This window comes from Xenopus laevis, chromosome 7L, assembly GCF_017654675.1.
Source record: "Xenopus laevis strain J_2021 chromosome 7L, Xenopus_laevis_v10.1, whole genome shotgun sequence".
Taxonomy (NCBI): domain Eukaryota; kingdom Metazoa; phylum Chordata; class Amphibia; order Anura; family Pipidae; genus Xenopus; species Xenopus laevis.
This window is the reverse complement of record NC_054383.1, coordinates 1,516,830-1,537,500: the sequence shown is the minus strand read 5'-3', so window position 1 is coordinate 1,537,500 and position 20,671 is coordinate 1,516,830. Positions and strand designations below refer to the sequence as shown.

Here is a 20,671-nt window from a genome sequence, read left to right as displayed (position 1 = left end):
TTCCCCTAGCGACACGCCAGTAGTGAATCCAAATAGAAAAGAATGGCAATAGCTGTGGTTGCAGCAAACGGGGTGATCCCAAATGTATTCAATGGTGCTATACAACACTTTTCAAGTGATCCAACGTTTCGGGAGCGCATGGGCCTTCCTCAGTGACTGAAGGAATGGAAGGTGCTGTGTGAATAAGACCATTGGGTGCTTAAGCCTGTGGATCAGCTGATGAAAGACTCCCAGTCTGTTTTCTTTGCTCTAAGGTGCCGCAGCCACTAAACTATGTGGAACATCCAGTTCCCTGCGCTCTCTAAAATAACACAATCACACAATGTGTGTGTCTCTTACCTGTCTGTGCCCTGCCATAGGGTTACAGCTGCTCATTTGTAGGGGGGCAGCACCCAGAAGCCTCTATACTGGGGGCAGGACAGCGACATTGTGCTCAGGCTACACAGGTACAGTCAGTGCCCACCCCTGGGTGACACATGGCACTGCCTGTCTGGGGATCATTTATCAATACTCGTCAAATTTGCCCATGGGCAGTAACCCATGGCAACCAATCAAATAGCTGCTTTCATTGCAGCTGGCTTTAAAAAGCCTATCACTGATTGGTTGCTATAGGCAACTGCCCATAGGCATATGTGCCCAGAGTTGATAAATGAGCCCCACTGTCTTTTATGGAGCCATTAGAATTTTATTAAAGGGACGGAACGATGCTATCATCTGTCATTACTGCAGCTCTCGGCTGCCTGAGAAGCTCAGAACGATGTCTCCCCTTCTGCTGTCAGTTGTGTCAGTCTTGCTCCCGCTAGCACCCACTTCCTTCCATACATTATTGTCACATGTACAGTAGAACCCCCTTTTTAGGATGTAAAACGTAGGCAAATGCATTATGAAAATAACAGAAAAAACTTAAAATCAAGGGATGTTTCACTGCGTATTTGGCCTTTATTCTGCTGTTCAGTAACGCAGAGCAATAAAGGGGTGTCACCATGGGGTGTGCATGTACCCCGCTGTATAAAAGGGGGACACATTATATTTATAGACTGACAGAAGTGATGTAGTTCAGGGATTCCCAGGGCTCACGTCACTCCCAGCAGATGGACACAGATAGGGAACATATTAACAGATAATTATTATTAGTGACACATGAAATAATCCTTCATCTTTTTCCTTAAGATTTAATCTCTGACCTGAGGCACAGAAGCAGCTTTTCTCTGAGTGTTATTAGGGAGTGGGGGTCCCCATACCTCTCCTATGATGATCTGGTGCCCCACAAACCCACCTTACCTCGTTTGTGTCTCTATCGTTGGCTCTGGGTAAATACAAGGCAGAATAATAATAATAATAATAATAATGGCAGCAGCACAAAGATGCAGTGTTAGAGACACACACCCAGCCTCAGAAACCGCACCGTTGTGTCAGACCATTGTGTTGCTTGTGGTTTCTTCATTTCTTTGTTCATTTCTAGGGGAGTTGTGTAACCTGATTACACTGGATGTGGCTCACAATCAGCTCGAGCACCTTCCCAAGGAGATCGGCAACTGCACCCAGATCACCAACCTCGACCTGCAGCACAATGAGCTCCTGGACCTGCCAGACACCATAGGTAATGCCATTCATTTGTGCTGCTAAAGGGGCAATTAGGGGAGGTGCCAAAGTAATACTGTAATTAAGACACGCCCACTTTCCAGGCTGCTTTGATGAACTGTCCCTGCACAACAATCAGTGGTTTGGAAAAAAGTTACTAGTGATCCCCATAAAGCGCCCCCTTCTGGATCAACAAGTCCCCACATTAAAGTATAAGTAAACCTTTAAAATAAATGAGTGTAAAATTAATGAGAACTTTTGTCATTTACATTCATTGTTTATTTTTAATTCCAAGATATTAAGGGATACATGTGCTGTTAATATGAATGAATTTTGTTCCAACAGCGCCACCTGCTGGTCAGTTTCCCACCAGTCTGACCAGCAAGTAGTCAAGGAAGTTGTCAGGAGAAAGAAAGAGGCTGATGTTCTTCTGCTTAGGAATAAAATTAGAAACCTTTCTCACATCTTTCCTAAGCAGAAGAACATCAGCCTCTTTTTAAAAAAGGAATGTAAAATACAGAAGTTATTAGAATAGCAGTTTCTTTATAGGTTCTGTGTGTGTCATGTCCAGTGGGAGCAGAACCTTCATACATTCCATTATCCTTTATTTATCACAGTGATTAAAGTAGGGAGGGGTGTGTGTATGGGGCTGGGTTTTCATTTGGAGGGGTTCAACTTGATGGACTTTGTCTTTTTTCAACCCAATTTAACTATGTAACTATGTAATTCCCATCAGTTGCTGTCCCTGTGAGCTTGCAATCTAAGGTCCCATTCCCATCAGTCCTTGTCCCAGTGATCTTATAATCTAAGTTCCCTATCACATTCCCATCAGTCCCTGTCCCAGTGAGTTTACAATCTAAGTTCCCTATCACATTCCCATCAGTCCCTGTCCCAGTGATCTTACAATCTAAAGTCCCTATCACATTCCCATCAGTCCCTGTCCCAGTGATCTTACAATCTACGTTCCCTATCACAGTCTGATCGGATTAATTATATCAGGAGCCATTTAACCTGTCTGTATTTATGTGAAGCACGGGATGGAACAGAAGTACCTGGGGGAAACATACACACAATAGTGCCTTGGTTCAAACCCCAGCGCTGACAGACACAAGTGCAAACCCCTGAGCCCCCTCCCTATCATACATCATAGGGTGCTACTTTAGGGATTCACTGCTTGTTAACTGTAAATTAGGGGAGCAGAACCTTCAGGGCCCAGATTGTTGGTCACATGGGTGCTGTGGTGGAAACAAGTGGGTGCCATTTCTGAGTGCCCAACATTGGGCACAGACAGCTGACTGGCAGGGGCAATATACTATATATATATATATATATATATATATATATATATATATATATATATATATATATATATATATATATATATATATATATATATATATATATATATATATATATATATAATCACTCAACGTTTCGATCCCTCACAGGGATCTTCGTCAGGAGATTACAAACAAACTGTTTGTTTGTAATCTCCTGACGAAGATCCCTGTGAGGGATCGAAACGTTGAGTGGAATAAAGCACAACTTATCTGCACTGAAAAACAACCTGTGAGTGTCGCTTCTTTCTGCAAATACTTACCCACTTTGGCTGGCACCCAGGAATCGACTGAGTTAACGGAGTGCACCTTTGGATCTCGTGTATATATATATATATATATATATATATATATATATATATATATATATATATATATATATATATATATATATATATATATATATATATATATATATATATATATATATATATATATATATATATATATATATTTTCTGTTTCACTGACTGAGAGACTTGATAGAGATCAGGAAACACATTAGCTCTCACAACTCCCAGCTCAGATATTTCGAGCAGATTAACTCCCTGCACTGAAATTATAGAGGCTGATGTCAGTTCCACGGGGAGGCTCAGTCTTACTTCATGTCTCACACCGTCTGGTGACTTAAGTGTTTCACACCATTAATCTATTCCCTGGCCGACTCGTTCATATTTAATAAGTGCTGAGTGCAGTTGTCTGCCAAGTGCTGTAACTAACGACCCACCCAGCGATCCTCCAGCACATATGTACCTGCTGCTAATCCCATGAGCTCACAATCAACTCTTATCTGTGTCATAGGAGATACTAATCTGTATATACAGAGCGAGAATGTTCTGGGCACACAATAAGCTATACCCTCATACTGTACTGTCTAAGGGAATCAATATGGCACCTCCTCCTCCCATATGTATAAATATAAATATACAGAGAAGGAATGTTCTGGGCACACAATAAGCTATACCCTCATACTGTACTGTCTAAGGGAATCAATATGGCACCTCCCTCCTCCCATATGTATAAATACAAATATACAGAGAAGGAATGTTCTGGGCACACAATAAGCTATACCCTCATACTGTACTGTCTAAGGGAATCAATATGGCACCTCCTCCTCCCATATGTATAAATACAAATATACAGAGAAGGAATGTTCTGGGCACACAATAAGCTATACCCTCATACTGTACTGTCTAAGGGAATCAATATGGCACCTCCTCCTCCCATATGTATAAATACAAATATACAGAGAAGGAATGTTCTGGGCACACAATAAGCTATACCCTTAGTTTTTCCCCATGGTAACCGAAAGGATCGTCAGCACCAGTTTGGTAATTGCCATAAAGGGACAATTTTAAAGGGGAAGTCTACTGCCCATTTGGGGCTTTTTACACAAAGCTGTGCAAGGCCTGTAGTGTTGCGTCCATGTCTGACAGAGGGTTGGTTGGGAAGTAACTGCTTTGTCCAGTGGGGGTGCTGTTGTATTAGTCAGTATAGCGCATGTGCATAGTGAATTTGTGCCTGTATGTGCTATTGATGCAGCAATATAAACCCCCGACTTTCTTTACTACAGGAAACCTGTCCAGCTTGAGTCGTCTGGGCCTGCGCTATAACAGACTGTCTGCCGTACCCCGATCCCTAGCCAAGTGCAGTGAGCTGGACGAGCTCAATCTGGAAAATAACAACATCTCCACTTTGCCAGAGGTAAGAGCTGAGCATCACTGTAGCAGCTTCAGTACAATAGCGCCCGCTAGCTGCACAAAGTAATATATGTATTTACAACTATTCCAGCATGGCAAGTTCCCCTTTAGCTTTCCTACATCCCGCCACCATCAGGTCCCTAAGAAACCAGTAAGATGTGTGACTTCCTCATATGGAAAGTATTGAGAAAGAGGCGGGCCATGAATAAAGAAACGCCACACTTCCTGTTTGTCCATGTGTACACAAGAGAAATGTCTATTTAGGCTCCTGCTCTTTACTAATGGGCATAATAGAGACACGGGAAATGTGGCTACTTTGTATAAAGATCTGGCTCAGACCTGGAGAGTTGCTTGGCTCACATGTTAAGTGACGTGACTTTGACACAAGAGACCCAGGTTCAAATCCCAGTGATGTCTGATTTATCATTAGTGATGGGGGAGCGAGTGGGCACAGCCAGTGATGAGTTGCCATGCTAATACTGACGTAGTAGCACCGAGTGTGAGTGTGAGTGCTCACAGAGCTGACTGCGGCTGAGTGTAAGCAACTGACTGAGGCTGGGCCTTTATTAAAGGGGTTGACCGTCTTTGAGCTAACTGTTAGTACGATGTAGAGAGGGATATTCTGAGACAATTTACAATTAGGTTTCATTTTTTATTTGTGGTTTTTGACTTATTTAGCTTTTTATTCAGCAGCTCTCCAGTTTGCAGTTTCAGCCATCTTGTTGCTAGGGTCCACATTTCCCTAGCAACCATGCACTGATTTGAATAAGAGACTGGAATATGAATAGGAGAAGCCTGAATAGAAAGATGAGGAATAAAAAGTAGCAATAACAAAACATTTGTAGCCTTACAGAGCATTTGTTTTTACATTGCTTTGTTTTTTTAGAAGGGGTCAGTGACCCCCATTTTAAAGCTGCAAAGAGTCTGAAGAAAAAGGCAAATAGCTGTAAAACTATAAAAAAATAAATTATGAAAACCAACTGAAAAGTTGCTTAGAATTGACCATTCTATGACATACTAAACTGTAACTTAAAGCTGAACCACCCCTTTAAGGGCTCATTCCTCACTCCTCCCCTTTAAATTCTCACACCTTCACTATTGGGGGCCATGTGGAGTTTTGCACCATTGATTCCCGTGTGTTGGAAATAACTACAGATGTGACACACCCGGGTCTCTTGTGTAGTTTTGGGTCCATAATTGGCAGCTGCACTAATTACTATTTATTGTAAAGAGAAGGATTTGTGGGATAAAACGTTTCTCCTTTATGTGCCTGAGGTTATTACTTCTGTGCAAAGTTATGTTTTTAGGGGATGGGATTTTGGACTCACCCTCCGCACTCTGTAATTAGTGATGCACTGAATCCACTTTTTGGGTTTCAGCCGAATCTTTCACAAAGGATTCGGCCGAATACTGAAGCCGAATCGTAATTTGCATATGCAAATTAGGGGAGGAAAAGGTGGGGAAAAATATTTTTTTTTACTTGTTTTGTGACAAAGTCACATGATTTCCTTTCCCACCACTAATTTACATATGCAAATTAGGATTCAGTTCGCCATACACAAGAATTCAGCCAAATCCTGCTGAAAAAGGCCGAATCCTGAACTGTATCCTGGATTTCTGTGCAACCCAACATGTAATGTTACCTGTGATGGTTTAATAAACTTGCTGCTCATCTGATCATTTCTGTTTTTATATCAGATGAAACCAAAGCTGCACAACTGTCAGTTTAGCAAACTCCTGTTTCTTATGACTCTCCTTATTGCCTCCAGCCTTTATTTCTAGGGCAAATAAACCTGAAACATAAAGCAAGCCAACCGAAACATAGAGTTTGCAACACTGACCGATAGCAAAGGACACATAGCAACGGACACATAGCAACATAGTCTACAATATAATTAACAGTTATTGATTTTATCTCTACATAAATAAAACTGATATTGATCATAGGAAATCAGTTAAATGATTAAGAGGGGAGAGAAACAGCACAGTTATGATGTGATCTACACAAAGTAGCCCTAGTGTGTGACATAGAAGTGTGAGCAATGAGTACAATTATATTACTCGGCTACCGTCTGACAGTCACTGTGTGCAGTTGTGTGTGTGTGTGTGTGTGTGTGTGTGTATATATATATATTAATGTATTTATGTACAGGCATTCTGATTGGTTTATACATCAATCCTCTCTTACACTGGAGCCCATTCCTACCATGTGTGTTTCCCTCCTAGGGGCTTCTCTCCAGCCTAGTGAAAGTGAACAGCTTAACCCTGGCCCGAAACTGTTTCCAGTCCTACCCAGTGGGGGGGCCCTCCCAGTTCTCCTCTATTTACTCCCTCAACATGGAGCATAATCGCATTAACAAGATCCCATTTGGAATCTTCTCTAGAGCAAAAGTATTGAGTAAGCTGAACATGAAGGTGAGTCTTCTTGCTATAGCATTATTCATTTATTATAAGGGATAATGTACCCCCTACTGTAAATGATATGGATATTAGAAGTCACTGAGGGGTTGTTCTGTGACCATATAAAGGCACAAGGCTGCAGGCTGAGTTATACAGGGAACTCTGAGTATCACTCATGTATTATAAGGGATAATGTACCCCCTACTGTAAATGATAAGGATATTAGAAGTCACTGAGGGGTTGTTCTGTGACCATATAAAGGCATAAGGCTGCAGGCTGAGTTATACAGGGAACTCTGAGTATCACTCATGTATTATAAGGGATAATGTACCCCCTACTGTAAATGATAAGGATATTAGAAGTCCCTGAGGGGTTGTTCTGTGACCATATAAAGACACAGGGCTGCAGGCTGAGTTATACAGGGAACTCTGAGTATCACTCATGTATTATAAGGGATAATGTACCCCCTACTGTAAATGATAAGGATATTAGAAGTCACTGAGGGGTTGTTCTGTGACCATATAAAGGCACAAGGCTGCAGGCTGAGTTATACAGGGAACTCTGAGTATCACTCATGTATTATAAGGGATAATGTACCCCCTACTGTAAATGATAAGGATATTAGAAGTCACTGAGGGGTTGTTCTGTGACCATATAAAGGCACAAGGCTGCAGGCTGAGTTATACAGGGAACCCGCTGTAACAGAATGGATACAAGGAGCATAAAGAATGTTTTTCATTTTTACAACGACCTCATTATTCTCACCATTTACTATTCCGTTTTCAGGACAATCAGCTGACTTCTCTTCCTCTGGATTTTGGAACCTGGACGAGTATGGTGGAATTAAATCTGGCTACCAATCAGTTAACGAAGATTCCTGAGGATGTATCTGGCCTTGTCTCCATAGAGGTAAGTCTGGGACCCTGGAGGAGGGGGTGCCATTCAGCTCCCCTAAATAACCATTGTCTTGAGTAAAAATGTGAGCCAGTTAGTTTGTGTTAGACTTTACTATACTATGGGCTGCTCCTCAGGGGAAAAAACTCATTAATGGAATCAGCCAATTATCTTCTCTTCTTTGTCATTATATCCAGGTTCTCATTCTCTCCAACAACCTCCTGAAGAAGCTCCCGCATGGGATTGGGAACCTGCGCAAGCTGAGAGAATTGGACCTGGAAGAGAACAAGCTGGAGTCGCTGCCTAATGAAATTGCTTATCTCAAAGATCTGCAGGTACCACAGGGATGGAGAAGACTTTATGCTTTAGAATCAGACCATTGGCCACTAACATTAACTCCCAATGCAATTCCGAGGGGCAATTTCAGAATGTGAACCCTCCTGCCCTTTGCCCATTATGGCTCCCATACCCAGGCATTGGCATTGGATTGGCTGCTCAGTTGGTTCCGTTAGTCACTAAATCCTCTTTTCTTTTTTATTCTTTTACGCAAAGAAATTGGTCCTCACTAATAACCAGTTAACCACGTTACCCAGAGGAATCGGGCACCTCACCAATCTCACGCACCTTGGTCTTGGGGAGAACCTCCTCACCCATCTTCCAGAAGAAATAGGTGGGTATCCCTTTTATTCCCCGTGACAATGGGGATCAGATAGGATCTGTGCAGCCACTGGGACAGAATGTTCTGTTATACAGATAGCTAGAATCTCAGCTGCCATAAAGCAGGACAGGACTGCTGCTTACAATGGGGATCAGATAGGATCTGTGCAGCCACTGGGACAGAATGTTCTGTTATACAGATAGCTAGAATCTCAGCTGCCATAAAGCAGGACAGGACTGCTGCTTACAATGGGGATCAGATAGGATCTGTGCAGCCACTGGGACAGAATGCTCTGTTATACAGATAGCTAGAATCTCAGCTGCCATAAAGCAGGACAGGACTGCTGCTTACAATGGGGATCAGATAAGATCTGTGCAGCCACTGGGACAGAATGTTCTGTTATACAGATAGCTAGAATCTCAGCTGCCATAAAGCAGGACAGGACTGCTGCTTACAATGGGGATCAGATAGGATCTGTGCAGCCACTGGGACAGAATGTTCTGTTTTACAGATAGCTAGAATCTCAGCTGCCATAAAGCAGGACAGGACTGCTGCTTACAATGGGGATCAGATAGGATCTGTGCAGCCACTGGGACAGAATGCTCTGTTATACAGATAGCTAGAATCTCAGCTGCCATAAAGCAGGACAGGACTGCTGCTTACAATGGGGATCAGATAGGATCTGTGCAGCCACTGGGACAGAATGTTCTGTTATAGAGATAGCTAGAATCTCAGCTGCCATAAAGCAGGACAGGACTGTTGCTTACAATGGGGATCAGATAGGATCTGTGCAGCCACTGGGACAGAATGTTCTGTTATAGAGATAGCTAGAATCTCAGCTGCCATAAAGCAGGACAGGACTGCTGCTTATAATGGGGATCAGATAGGATCTGTGCAGCCACTGGGACAGAATGCTCTGTTATACAGATAGCTAGAATCTCAGCTGCCATAAAGCAGGACAGGACTGCTGCTTACAATGGGGATCAGATAGGATCTGTGCAGCCACTGGGACAGAATGTTCTGTTATACAGATAGTTAGAATCTCAGCTGCCATAAAGCAGGACAGGACTGCTGCTTACAATGGGGATCAGATAGGATCTGTGCAGCCACTGGGACAGAATGTTCTGTTATACAGATAGTTAGAATCTCAGCTGCCATAAAGCAGGACAGGACTGCTGCTTACAATGGGGATCAGATAGGATCTGTGCAGCCACTGGGACAGAATGTTCTGTTATACAGATAGCTAGAATCTCAGCTGCCATAAAGCAGGACAGGACTGCTGCTTCCATTAGGATCTGTGCCATAAAGGAGTGTGCTTGGTTTATAGTTGTATGTAGATCAATATAAGTGAAAGGTAAATATGTATAAAAGATAATGTTGTTCCCTTTCCTGCAGGTACACTGGAGAATTTGGAGGAGCTGTATCTGAACGATAACCCCAATTTACATGGCCTCCCCTTTGAGCTCGCTCTGTGCAGCAAACTGTCCATCATGAGTATTGAGAACTGTCCGCTCAGCCACCTTCCCCCCCAGATTGTGGCGGGGGGCCCGTCGTTCATCATTCAGTTCTTAAAGATGCAAGGTCCTTATCGTGCCATGGTCTGATTGGTCTGATCCCACCCCCCCTTCCCATACACTGTACAAAGAGCACCCCCTTGTGTTATATATTATATATTATATATGTGCTTGTCCCCTCCCCCGGGGTGCGGCTACATCACTAATATATATATATATATATATACGTAAGGAAAAGGCAGATTTATTACATTATGTGTTTTTGCTCATAGAGGAATCATAGCCATTTAGATTTTTTTTATTACGTACAAAATTCTTTTTTTTTTTTTTTTAAATAATTTTTGCTGAATGTGGTGCGTAACTGGGTCACAGTTTGGTTCGTGTATAATGAAATGTCAGTTCAGTTCCGAACATTTGCCAACGTATTTCTGTGCCGCTCTCTCGCCAGTTATCCGGATCTGCTCCCCCCCCCCCAGATTTTGCCCAAATCTTCTTTAACTTGTTTTTTTTGTTTGTTTAATGTTTATCTATTATTTCCACTCTGGGTGAATCACTGTGTTCCTGCCACTGGATTTGCTCAGTTTTAATTACACATTTATACTTCCTGTTTGACAAGCCAATGAATTGTCAGCTTAGTGGGAGAGTTTCTGGACTTGTATGTAATGGCAGGACTGATCCGAAATCCATGGGGCCGGCTCGTGGGGAGAGTTCAGTCCTGAGCTGCTGTGAAACCACTGTGTGTGTGTGTTTGGGACTGCTGGGAGTTGTAGTTTGATCTAAGCTGGGGGTCCAGACTGGATATTGATGTCGTGGGCAGTACAAATCATACACAGTATTTCTGGTTATTTGCTGCCACTGGACACTAAATTTTAATTGATTGATTGATTGATTCTGTTTGTGGCCCCTACAACCCATTGTGGCCCCTCAGACTGATTGGCGTGACATTATTGACTGGCACTTATCCTGTGTAGCTTCATGTTGCAGCTGTTGTTGTTTGCTGGGTAGTTGCTCCTAAAGCAGGAGATACTTGCAGCAATGCTGTAAAGCAATTCCCTCACCACTGCTCTCCCAGACCTGTGATGTTTTGTGTGGTTTCCGTGCCAACAAACTGACCCGTCTCTCTGCCTGTGCTGGTGCCATGTCTCACTTGTGTCTCTGGCCAAAACCGACAGTTGTTCCAGTTGCCCTGCTCATTAAATGTATAGGGTTTTGCTTTATGGCATGCTGCACTGTGGCTGAACTGTAGCATTGCTGCGATGTACTTGCTGTTGGTGCACATGGAGCTGAGCATTGGACCCTCCTGTGTTGCCATAGTGATCGTGCCTGTCTATAGTATATTCAGATCTGGATTTTCAGGGTGCAGGGGGGGGGAGTAGAATGCAGGTCAGGCCCCCCTCTGTGCTCAAGGGGTCTGCTGTGTACCCCAGTTATACCACAATTTCTAGGGAACAAATAACAGTTCACCCCAATTCTTACCCAGGCCAAATACAATCAGCCTCGTCTCTGTACCCCCCAATCCCACATTGAAACATATTTCAGCACCGTGAGGATTTGATGGATTTTAGCTGCTTTTTAAAGGATAAGTCAACCCCATTTTTTTGCCTAATCAGAAAGAAATCACAATTCTAAGCAACTTCCCCATAGACATTCATTACACATTTTCTATGGTTTTTAAAAGAATGTGTATGGGGAAAGTTGCCTAGAATTGGGTTTTCTTTTACTTGTCCTTTAAACAGAAATCGGTGCTGTTTCTTAGTAGTAGTGTAATTCCTGGACTGGGCGGGGCTTTTATACAGCAGAATAAAGATGGCTGCCTGCGCAGAGCTGATCCCACCAGTGAAACCACTTGTACTGGCCGGAATGAGAAATAACTCGTCTGTTTAATGAGCGACTTTGCCCTTCCCACTGGCATTAAAGGGCAGGTTCGCCTTTAAGTTAACTTTTAGTAGTTTACAGAATGGCTAATTCGAAGCAACTTTTAAATTGACCTTCATTTTCTATAGTTTTTTAATTATTTCCCTTCTTCTGACTCTTTCCAGCTTTCAAACTGGGGGTCACTGACCCCATCTAAAAAACAAATGCTCTGTAAGGCTACAAATGTATTGTTATTGCTACTTTTTATTACTCATCTTTCTATTCAGGCCTCTCCTATTCATATTCCAGTCTCTTATTCAAACCACTGCATGGTTGCTAAAGTAAACAAGACCCTAGCAACCAGGTAGCTGCTGAAATTGCAAACTGGAGAGCTGCTGAATAAAAAGCTAAATAAGTCAAACACCACAAATAATAAAAAGTGAAAACCAATTGCAAATTATCCCTCTCTACATCATACTGACAGTTAATTTAAAGGTCAACAACCCCCTTTAAATCTACTTTTCCACTTCTGTTGGCAACTGCCACTAGGGACGGGGGCAATACAAGAACCTGAAACCATATGAAATGGTATATTATAAATATGAAAGGGGTAGATTATAAATATGAAAGGGTTTATTCTACAGTAAATCCCAACCAGTCTAACGTCCTTGGGTCGGGGCAGAAATGACTTGTGTGTATTTTCCCTTTAAAGACGCCAGTAGATTCTGTATCATTTTATTAAATTGCAGTTTGTCTCTTTGTTCCTGAGAGCGGCAGGTGGGTGGGGGTGATGCCAGTGATCCTGAATGTATATTATTGGTCCTGTCTGAGCGATGCCGACCCTCTCGGGCCCCCGGGTTCTGCTGCAGCCCCACACGGATTTAACTCCTCCCTGCAGTCCTTGATGTTGTGCCTTTTATATATAAAGCTGCAGCGCTGAATCTATTCCTATGCCACTCCCCTTGTTATGTGAGGCCACGCCCACACTCTTGATATTGGCAGATGATTGGTTTCCATCGTCATGGAATGATTTCCCTCCCTCTAACCGGAGATTCCACAGGAACAAACACTGTAAATGTCTTCAAAAATGTCAATTTTTTTGTAAACTGTAAAAGAAAAAACGGTTTGTGCTGCATCTAATTTGCACATTGAGCCCTAATTATGTCATTGTCTGACCCCCCTTCTCCCCGGGGCTCTGTCCCTTTAATCTTGCCGCCATTCTGCATCCGGAGCAGTGCGTTCTATTAATGTTGCAATAAAACACTCGCCGCTTGTCTGTGTATATAATATATATATCTATAAATACATTTTTTTTTTAAGAAACAAAATGAGAAGTCCCGCCCCCGAGGAGCCACGGTTTTAGAAATGGCCTTGTAGGAGCTGCTGTGGTGCAGTTTGTGCAGCCTCCAGGCACACTGATGCATCCTGGGAAATTCATTCTCATATTGGATATTCTTTTTTTTTTTTTTTTTTTTGGGCAGACGTTGCACTTTTTGGTTTCCTCTGGATCATTGTAAATATCAGTGTCAGCAAATATCACATTAAACACATTGTCAAACTGTGCCCCGTGTCCTTTCTTCTCACATTCCTACTTCTGGTTCTGATCCATCAGCTCTGACTGAGGCCCGGCCCTTGAATGAGTCAATGGGGTCAGGTTCAGCCTCTTTTTAGGAGCTAATTATAAAGACCCCACTCAAACTGCCCTGAGCCTGCAGCCTTGTGCCTTTATATGGTCACAGAACAACCCCTCAGTGACTTCTAATATCCTTATCATTTACAGTAGGGGGTACATTATCCCTTATAATACATGAGTGATACTCAGAGTTCCCTGTATAACTCAGCCTGCAGCCTTGTGTCTTTATATGGTCACAGAACAACCCCTCAGAGACTTCTAATATCCTTATCATTTACAGTAGGGGGTACATTATCTCTTTAATACAATAAGAATAAGCAAGTCGTGTTATACACAGAATCGTTTGGCAGGAGAGAGACTCCGAGTTCTCCCATAGGTACAAATAACAGACAACACAATAAGGAAATGTCTGATCGTTAATGAATTTCCCCCCATGGGAGAAAGTGATAATTAAAATGACAAAACAAAGACAAAAGCAAATTCTTTATATGAAATCAGGGACTTTTGGATCAGAGAAATAAAATTCAGTAATTACAAGTTGGAAGGAACATGCTAATTACCCCCTGTGTCTTCCCCTGATTAAATTCCCTGTAACCCTGAATGGGGGCAATTGTAATAATTACAGTGGGGCACAGTCTGCACTTCCTGTTCCACATAACGAGCCTTTCATTTCACCCGGACCCACGTGCTAATTACTGGCCCAGAGCTGAGAGAATCACCTGGTAGCGGATGACATTGCATTGAGAGATTCCAATGGTGAGATCTCCTTTCCTCCCCACCAATGAATCACTCATTCCCCCTCTCTTGGTAGGGAATCCCATAACCTGACTGTCCTTACAGTAAAGAACCCCTTCCTATGCTGATGGTGAGATCTCCTTTCCTCCCCACCAATGAATCACTCATTCCCCCTCTCTTGGTAGGGAATCCCATAACCTGACTGTCCTTACAGTAAAGAACCCCTTCCTATGCTGATGGTGAGATCTCCTTTCCTCCCCACCAATGAATCACTCATTCCCCCTCTCTTGGTAGGGAATCCCATAACCTGACTGTCCTTACAGTAAAGAACCCCTTCCTATGCTGATGGTGAGATCTCCTTTCCTCCCCACCAATGAATCACTCATTCCCCTCTCTTGGTAGGGAATCCCATAACCTGACTGCCCTTACAGTAAAGAACCCCTTCCTATGCTGATGGTGAGATCTCCTTTCCTCCCCACCAATGAATCACTCATTCCCCTCTCTTGGTAGGGAATCCCATAACCTGACTGCCCTTACAGTAAAGAACCCCTTCCTATGCTGATGGTGAGATCTCCTTTCCTCCCCACCAATGAATCACTCATTCCCCTCTCTTGGTAGGGAATCCCATAATCTGACTGTCCTTACAGTAAAGAACCCCTTCCTATGCTGATGGTGAGATCTTCTTTGTGTAATTCTCTTTGGTCCCCTCTATGGGAAAAAACATAATTAGACGTATTTATTTTTAATTTTTTATATATTTCTTCCTCAGTCGGAGAAAGATTCACCTGCAGTTATTCATTCTGTATTTAGCACTCACCTTCCCCTGTGTCTGGGTGGGATGACACTGTGTGTGCTGGTTGTGTAAGTGCCACTCACTGTGAGTTGTGAATATAAAGGGGAGACAGACACTCACTGTACACAATTCTGTGTATAAGAAGCAAATGTCAGGGTCTTGTGCCGTTACCTGCAATAATGGGAAGAGTTGCAGGAACAGGACTGGCCAGTAGGTGTCACTAGTTTATTGTTCTGTCCATGGTGCTGATCCAGAGTCTAGTGAATCCCCAGCACCAAACCTCCCAACTGTACCTTTTTCGGAGGGACAGTCCCTCTTTTGACAGCTCAACCTGCAGTCCCTCATTTGTACTGGAAAGTCCCTCTTTTCTCTGCACTGAACAGCCAGAAAAAGAAACAAAGTTTCTCACTTAATTGGCTTTTAGCAGAGAGCCCAGAACAGCTAACAGGTGCAACTAAGATACTTTGTAACAATTTTGAGACACAAAAAAAACAGTTTAGATAAGGAGAAATATTTCCAAACTTTCATAACCTGCCAAATTTTGTAAAATGAACATGGTAATTAGGGGGTGTGGCCACAGAAAGGGGCGTGGTCAAAACATTTTGCTGTTCTACGTGTGAAAAATATTTTTGTCCCTCTTTTTACTTCCAAAATGTTGGGAGGTAAGAAACCCTCTAGGAATAATCAGATTGTTTCTTCTGCTGTAAATCTGTGAGGCTGCGGCACCTGTCACTCACTCTGTGTCACCCACTCAACCTACAGGATAAATCAGCTTCTGTCTGGGCTGCCATTGGCTGCTGAGCTTGTCAGTCACTGTCATTGACCCTCCTCATGACAACAAAGTAGTAATCTACATAAGTTTATCATTAGAAGCAAGTGAATCAACTGTGCCGCTCCCCTCATGTGCCACTCCCCCTCATGTGCCACTCCCACTCACTGTGCCACTCCCCCTCATGTGCCAGTTGAATCCAGTGTGTAACCATTAGAGAGTGACTGTCACTTGTGTATAAATGTTTTCTATCCAGTGACTAATTGTTTATAGTGTGTGTCATGGGGCAAAGCTATAACTTACCCTCCTACAAGTCTCAGCCTGGGAACAACAGCAGCAGCACCTTCACAACCAGAGGAGGATTTACATGAAGGCTCTGCCCAAACACAACTGACAATAAAAGAATAAGAAACATCTTTTCCTCTCAAGTTGTAAGTCCCGGTTTTGCCACAAGGGGATTGGCTGGGCTTGGAGGAAGAAATGTGACACTTCCTGTAGCGTAGCCAATCCCCTAGCAGCAGGGCGGGACTTTACACTGTGAAGGTAAAAAGCAAAGTAGTTCCTGTTCCAGGTTATTTGTGGCAGGACAAGGTCAGCACCAAGTACATTTATTTCTTTACTCCTGGATTTTGTATTTCCTCTTCCTCTTTCCCCACAAGAGCACAAATATGGGGGAGGCACCAACATGGGGGTTTGTAAAGAAACAGAACTGAAAGTCCATGAGGAGAGGGGAAATGAGAAGAGAAAAGTGAATGTAAAGGTGATGGTGAAAAGGCAAATAAAGAGACAGAGGGAATGTGAAGTAAAAAGAGGAATGGAGTAGAGGCAGCAAACCTCCCAACTGTCCCTTTTTCGGAGGGACAGTCCCTCTTTTGACAGCTCAACCCGCAGTCCCTCATTTGTACTGGAAAGTCCCTCTTTTCTCTGCACTGAACAGCCAGAAAAAGAAACAAAGTTTCTCACTTAATTGGCTTTTAGCAGAGAGCCCAGAACAGCTAACAGGTGCAAATAAGATACTTTGTAACAATTTTGAGACACAAAAACACAGTTTAGATAAGGAGAAATATTTTCAAACTTTCATAACCTGCCAAATTTTGTAAAACAAACATGGTAATTAGGGGGTGTGGCCACCGAAAGGGGCGTGGTCAAAAATTTTGCTGCGCTATGTGCAAAAAAACTTTTGTCCCTCTTTTTGCTTCCAAAATATTGGGAGGTATGGAGGCAGGACTGAGAGAACAAAAGGCACGAGAGGAACATAAGAGCAGAATTAGGGAAGTCATGTGACACAATGGCAATATCTGTTGTTGTTTATCTGCAGGTGAATGATTTCCCTCAAGCAAAAAGGTGCCACAAAGGTGCAAGAAATGCGACAAATGCATTACAGGTAGCGCTGCCTATAACTAGTCATTGTGTTTTCTCCACCTCCCTTGGGGGAGAAAAGGAAAGGAGAGGGGATGAGAGACAGAAGGAGAGAATGGAAAGGGGGTTCGGGAGTAGAGAGACAAATGGCGGAGAGGAGAAATATAGAAGGGGAGAGAAGAGGGAGGATGGGGGAGAGTAAGGCCAAACAGTTGGGGGAGAAAAGGAAAGGAGATGAGAGACAGAAGGAGAGAAGGGAAAGGGGGTTAGGGAGTAGAGAGACAAATGGCGGAGAGGAGAAATATAGAAGGGGAGAGAAGTGGGAGGATGGGGGAGAGTAAGGCCAAACAGTTGGGGGAGAAAAGGAAAGGAGATGAGAGACAGAAGGAGAGAAGGGAAAGGGGGTTAGGGAGTAGAGAGACAAATGGGGGAGAGGAGAAATATAGAAGGGGAGAGAAGAGGGAGGATGGGGGAGAGTAAGGCCAAACAGTTGGGGGAGAAAAGGAAAGGAGAGGGGATGAGAGACAGAAGGAGAGAAGGGAAAGGGGGGTTAGGGAGTAGAGAGACAAATGGGGGAGAGGAGAAATATAGAAGGGGAGAGAAGAGGGAGGATGGGGGAGAGTAAGGCCAAACAGTTGGGGGAGAAAAGGAAAGGAGAAGGGATGAGAGACAGAAGGAGAGAAGGGAAAGGGGGTTAGGGAGTAGAGAGACAAATGGGGGAGAGGAGAAATATAGAAGGGGAGAGAAGAGGGAGGATGGGGGAGAGTAAGGCCAAACAGTTGGGGGAGAAAAGGAAAGGAGAGGGGATGAGAGACAGAAGGAGAGAGAAGGAAATAAATTATAGAAAGAGAAATAAAGAGAAGTGCAAGTGAGGGGGAGCAGTAGAAAGTGGGAGTGGGTTGGGGGAGTGGAATGTGAGTATAAGGGAAGAGCTGATTTATATTATATATTAAGTGAGGCTTCATGTTGTTCTGGTACATTGCGGTATTAATACAGAAGCTCGGTATCTGTATTGTGAGGTCACAGGCTGGTATGACGTTGTACAGGGAGATTATAGTGTACTGGAGTGTGTATGGAGGTTTTAGGCTGTTATTATTTGTCTATCTGGAGTTTTCAGGCTGTTATTCGCTGTATAGGGAGGGTTGGGGTCGGGGATTGAGCTCTGGCTGCAGCGCTGGTTTGTGACCACGTGGGGGAGGCGTTGGCTGCGCGGTGCGGTCGTTGCGCGGATATAAAAGGAGCGGAGCGCGGGGAGCGGAACAAACAGAAGCAAATTCTCTTTCGTCTCTCGGTGGGAAGATCGGCGGCTCCGGATGTCAGTTTCGTACACACCGAGAGTAAATCGGATCCAGCAGAACTACAGACAAATGTCTCCCGGTACCGACAGCTGAATCCTTGGGAACAAGATACGAGTCCGGGAACGATCAGTGTAAACTTTATATTTGCTGCCAACTCAGCCCAGACCTGCGATTGTGTCGCGCGACTCCTGAATGAGGATTTGGACTTGATTGTAACTCGGGTCACCGGGACTGTGAATTTGTGTTAATTTGGGGGAAATTCACTAAAGACATGGGGTCCCCTCACTGCCCCGAGCCCACAGTTTGGGTTTAATGCCGAACCCCATGATCCAAACCAGCGAATCAGAGATCCTGACACCCCAGAATTTCATGATTAACTTTGAGAACCCCACAGAGATAAGGGGGGGACTGTCCCCCATGGAGTGCCTGGAGAACTGCAGCAACAGCACCCTCACTAATGGCAATGGCACCTGGGAAGGAGGACCCCCTTACTCCTTGGAGGTCACCATGGCCCTCATCACCCTGGTGGCCCTGCTCATGCTTTTCACTGTCTTTGGGAACGTCCTGGTTATTATCGCCGTGTTCACCAGCAGAGCCCTAAAAGCCCCCCAGAACCTGTTCCTGGTCTCGTTGGCTTCAGCAGACATCCTGGTGGCCACCCTGGTCATCCCATTCTCTTTATCCAATGAGGTGATGGGCTACTGGTACTTTGGGAAGGTTTGGTGTGAGATCTACCTGGCGTTGGACGTACTTTTCTGCACCTCTTCCATAGTTCACCTGTGCGCCATCAGCTTGGACCGTTATTGGTCCATCACCCAAGCCATAGAGTACAACCTCAAACGCACCCCTCGTAGGATCAAGTGCATCATCTTCATCGTCTGGGTCATCGCTGCCGTCATCTCCTTCCCACCGCTCATAACCATCGAGAAGGAAAGTGGCAAAGTGGAGATGCCCATCTGCAAAATCAATGATGAAAAGTGGTACATTATCTACTCCAGCATTGGCTCCTTCTTCGCCCCTTGTCTCATCATGGTCCTGGTCTACATCCGTATCTACCAGATTGCCAAGAGCAGGACCAGGATCCCACCCGGCAAGAGGAACAACGCGGCCGACGTAGAGGCAAAACAGCACAACGGCTTGACCGACAAAGACTTACCTGTTAAATTAAATGGGGAAAAAGCTGGGGGGTCTGGGGGAGACCATGGGAAAGAGGCGGAGGCCAATGGGGTTGACATGGATGATTCCTCTTCTTCTGAGCACCAGGAGGACAATCCGTATCCAGCCAAGAAAAAACAGGACAAGCTTTCAAGAGGGAAGGGCAAAACCAAGCTGAGCCAGATCAAACCAGGGGACAGTATCCCTAGGAGGGAAGAAGAGAGGAACCTCAAAGTGTCCAGGTGGAAAGGGAGGCAGAACCGAGAGAAGAGGTTCACCTTTGTCCTGGCTGTGGTTATTGGGGTGTTTGTCATCTGCTGGTTCCCCTTCTTCTTCACCTACACCCTCACTGCTGTGTGTGAGAGCTGCTACGTCCCCGTCGCCCTCTTCAAATTCTTCTTTTGGTTCGGTTACTGCAACAGCTCCCTGAACCCCGTCATTTACACCATCTTCAACCAAGACTTTAGGAGAGCCTTCAAAAAGATTCTGTGCAAGGGGGAGCGCAAACGGATTGTGTGATGGCCATTCCCTTTCCGAATGGATCTTACAGACTCGAAACCGACCTCAACCCCCCATCTCATTCATGAAACAGACTTGTTTTTAAACCCGATAAGGGACAGTATCTGGGGGGGCTTGTATCATAGCTGACTAACAAACTGTTGCATCTTTGCATTGACCTGTCTGTCTTCATTTTGTAAGGCACTCACCTTTAACAAACAATATGAATGCTGAAATATATTTTAATACAAAAGTCTCATTCTGTATTATTATTTGTATAGTTCACAGAGTTTCCTATAAAAAGAACTGGCCTATTGATTGTAGGAAATAGCACAGCTCTGAGATCCATTTCATTGAAAGCTGGAGGGCTGATTTCCATAGAGATACTCTCAGTTCCTCCTGTTTTTGCCGTCCCTATTCTCTTATCTCTGCTGGAAGCTGTAATTCTCTCCTCTTTTAAAGCTCCACGCAGTAACGTGTTTAACTCCCTCTAA

The 20,671-nt window shown here is 44.0% G+C and overlaps 2 protein-coding genes and 1 non-coding gene across 4 annotated transcripts in view; all 3 read left to right on the top strand.

Annotated features, from left to right (window-relative positions):
* Positions 1-11,844, top strand: part of shoc2.L (SHOC2 leucine-rich repeat scaffold protein L homeolog) — a 19,996-nt gene extending 8,152 nt beyond the window's left edge. For both annotated transcript variants that reach the window (XM_041570098.1, XM_041570099.1), the window contains exons 3-9: positions 1,463-1,600; positions 4,491-4,621; positions 6,844-7,032; positions 7,804-7,926; positions 8,109-8,246; positions 8,464-8,581; positions 9,965-11,844. In XM_041570098.1, coding sequence (XP_041426032.1) covers positions 1,463-1,600; positions 4,491-4,621; positions 6,844-7,032; positions 7,804-7,926; positions 8,109-8,246; positions 8,464-8,581; positions 9,965-10,173 — 1,046 coding nt within the window. In that variant the 3' untranslated portion in view covers positions 10,174-11,844. The remainder of the gene's footprint in view (positions 1-1,462; positions 1,601-4,490; positions 4,622-6,843; positions 7,033-7,803; positions 7,927-8,108; positions 8,247-8,463; positions 8,582-9,964) is intronic.
* On the top strand, positions 5,070-5,151 carry LOC121395866. The gene has a single exon (XR_005962745.1). It is a non-coding gene; the product is annotated as a small nucleolar RNA U6-53/MBII-28 (small nucleolar RNA).
* A 6,544-nt stretch (positions 11,845-18,388) lies between the features above and the next one.
* adra2a.L (adrenoceptor alpha 2A L homeolog) lies at positions 18,389-20,433 on the top strand. Its single transcript, XM_018224960.2, has one exon. The coding sequence runs from the start codon at positions 18,837-18,839 to the stop codon at positions 20,196-20,198; it is 1,362 nt and encodes a 453-aa protein (XP_018080449.1). The 5' UTR covers positions 18,389-18,836; the 3' UTR covers positions 20,199-20,433.
* Positions 20,434-20,671: the final 238 nt, after the last annotated feature.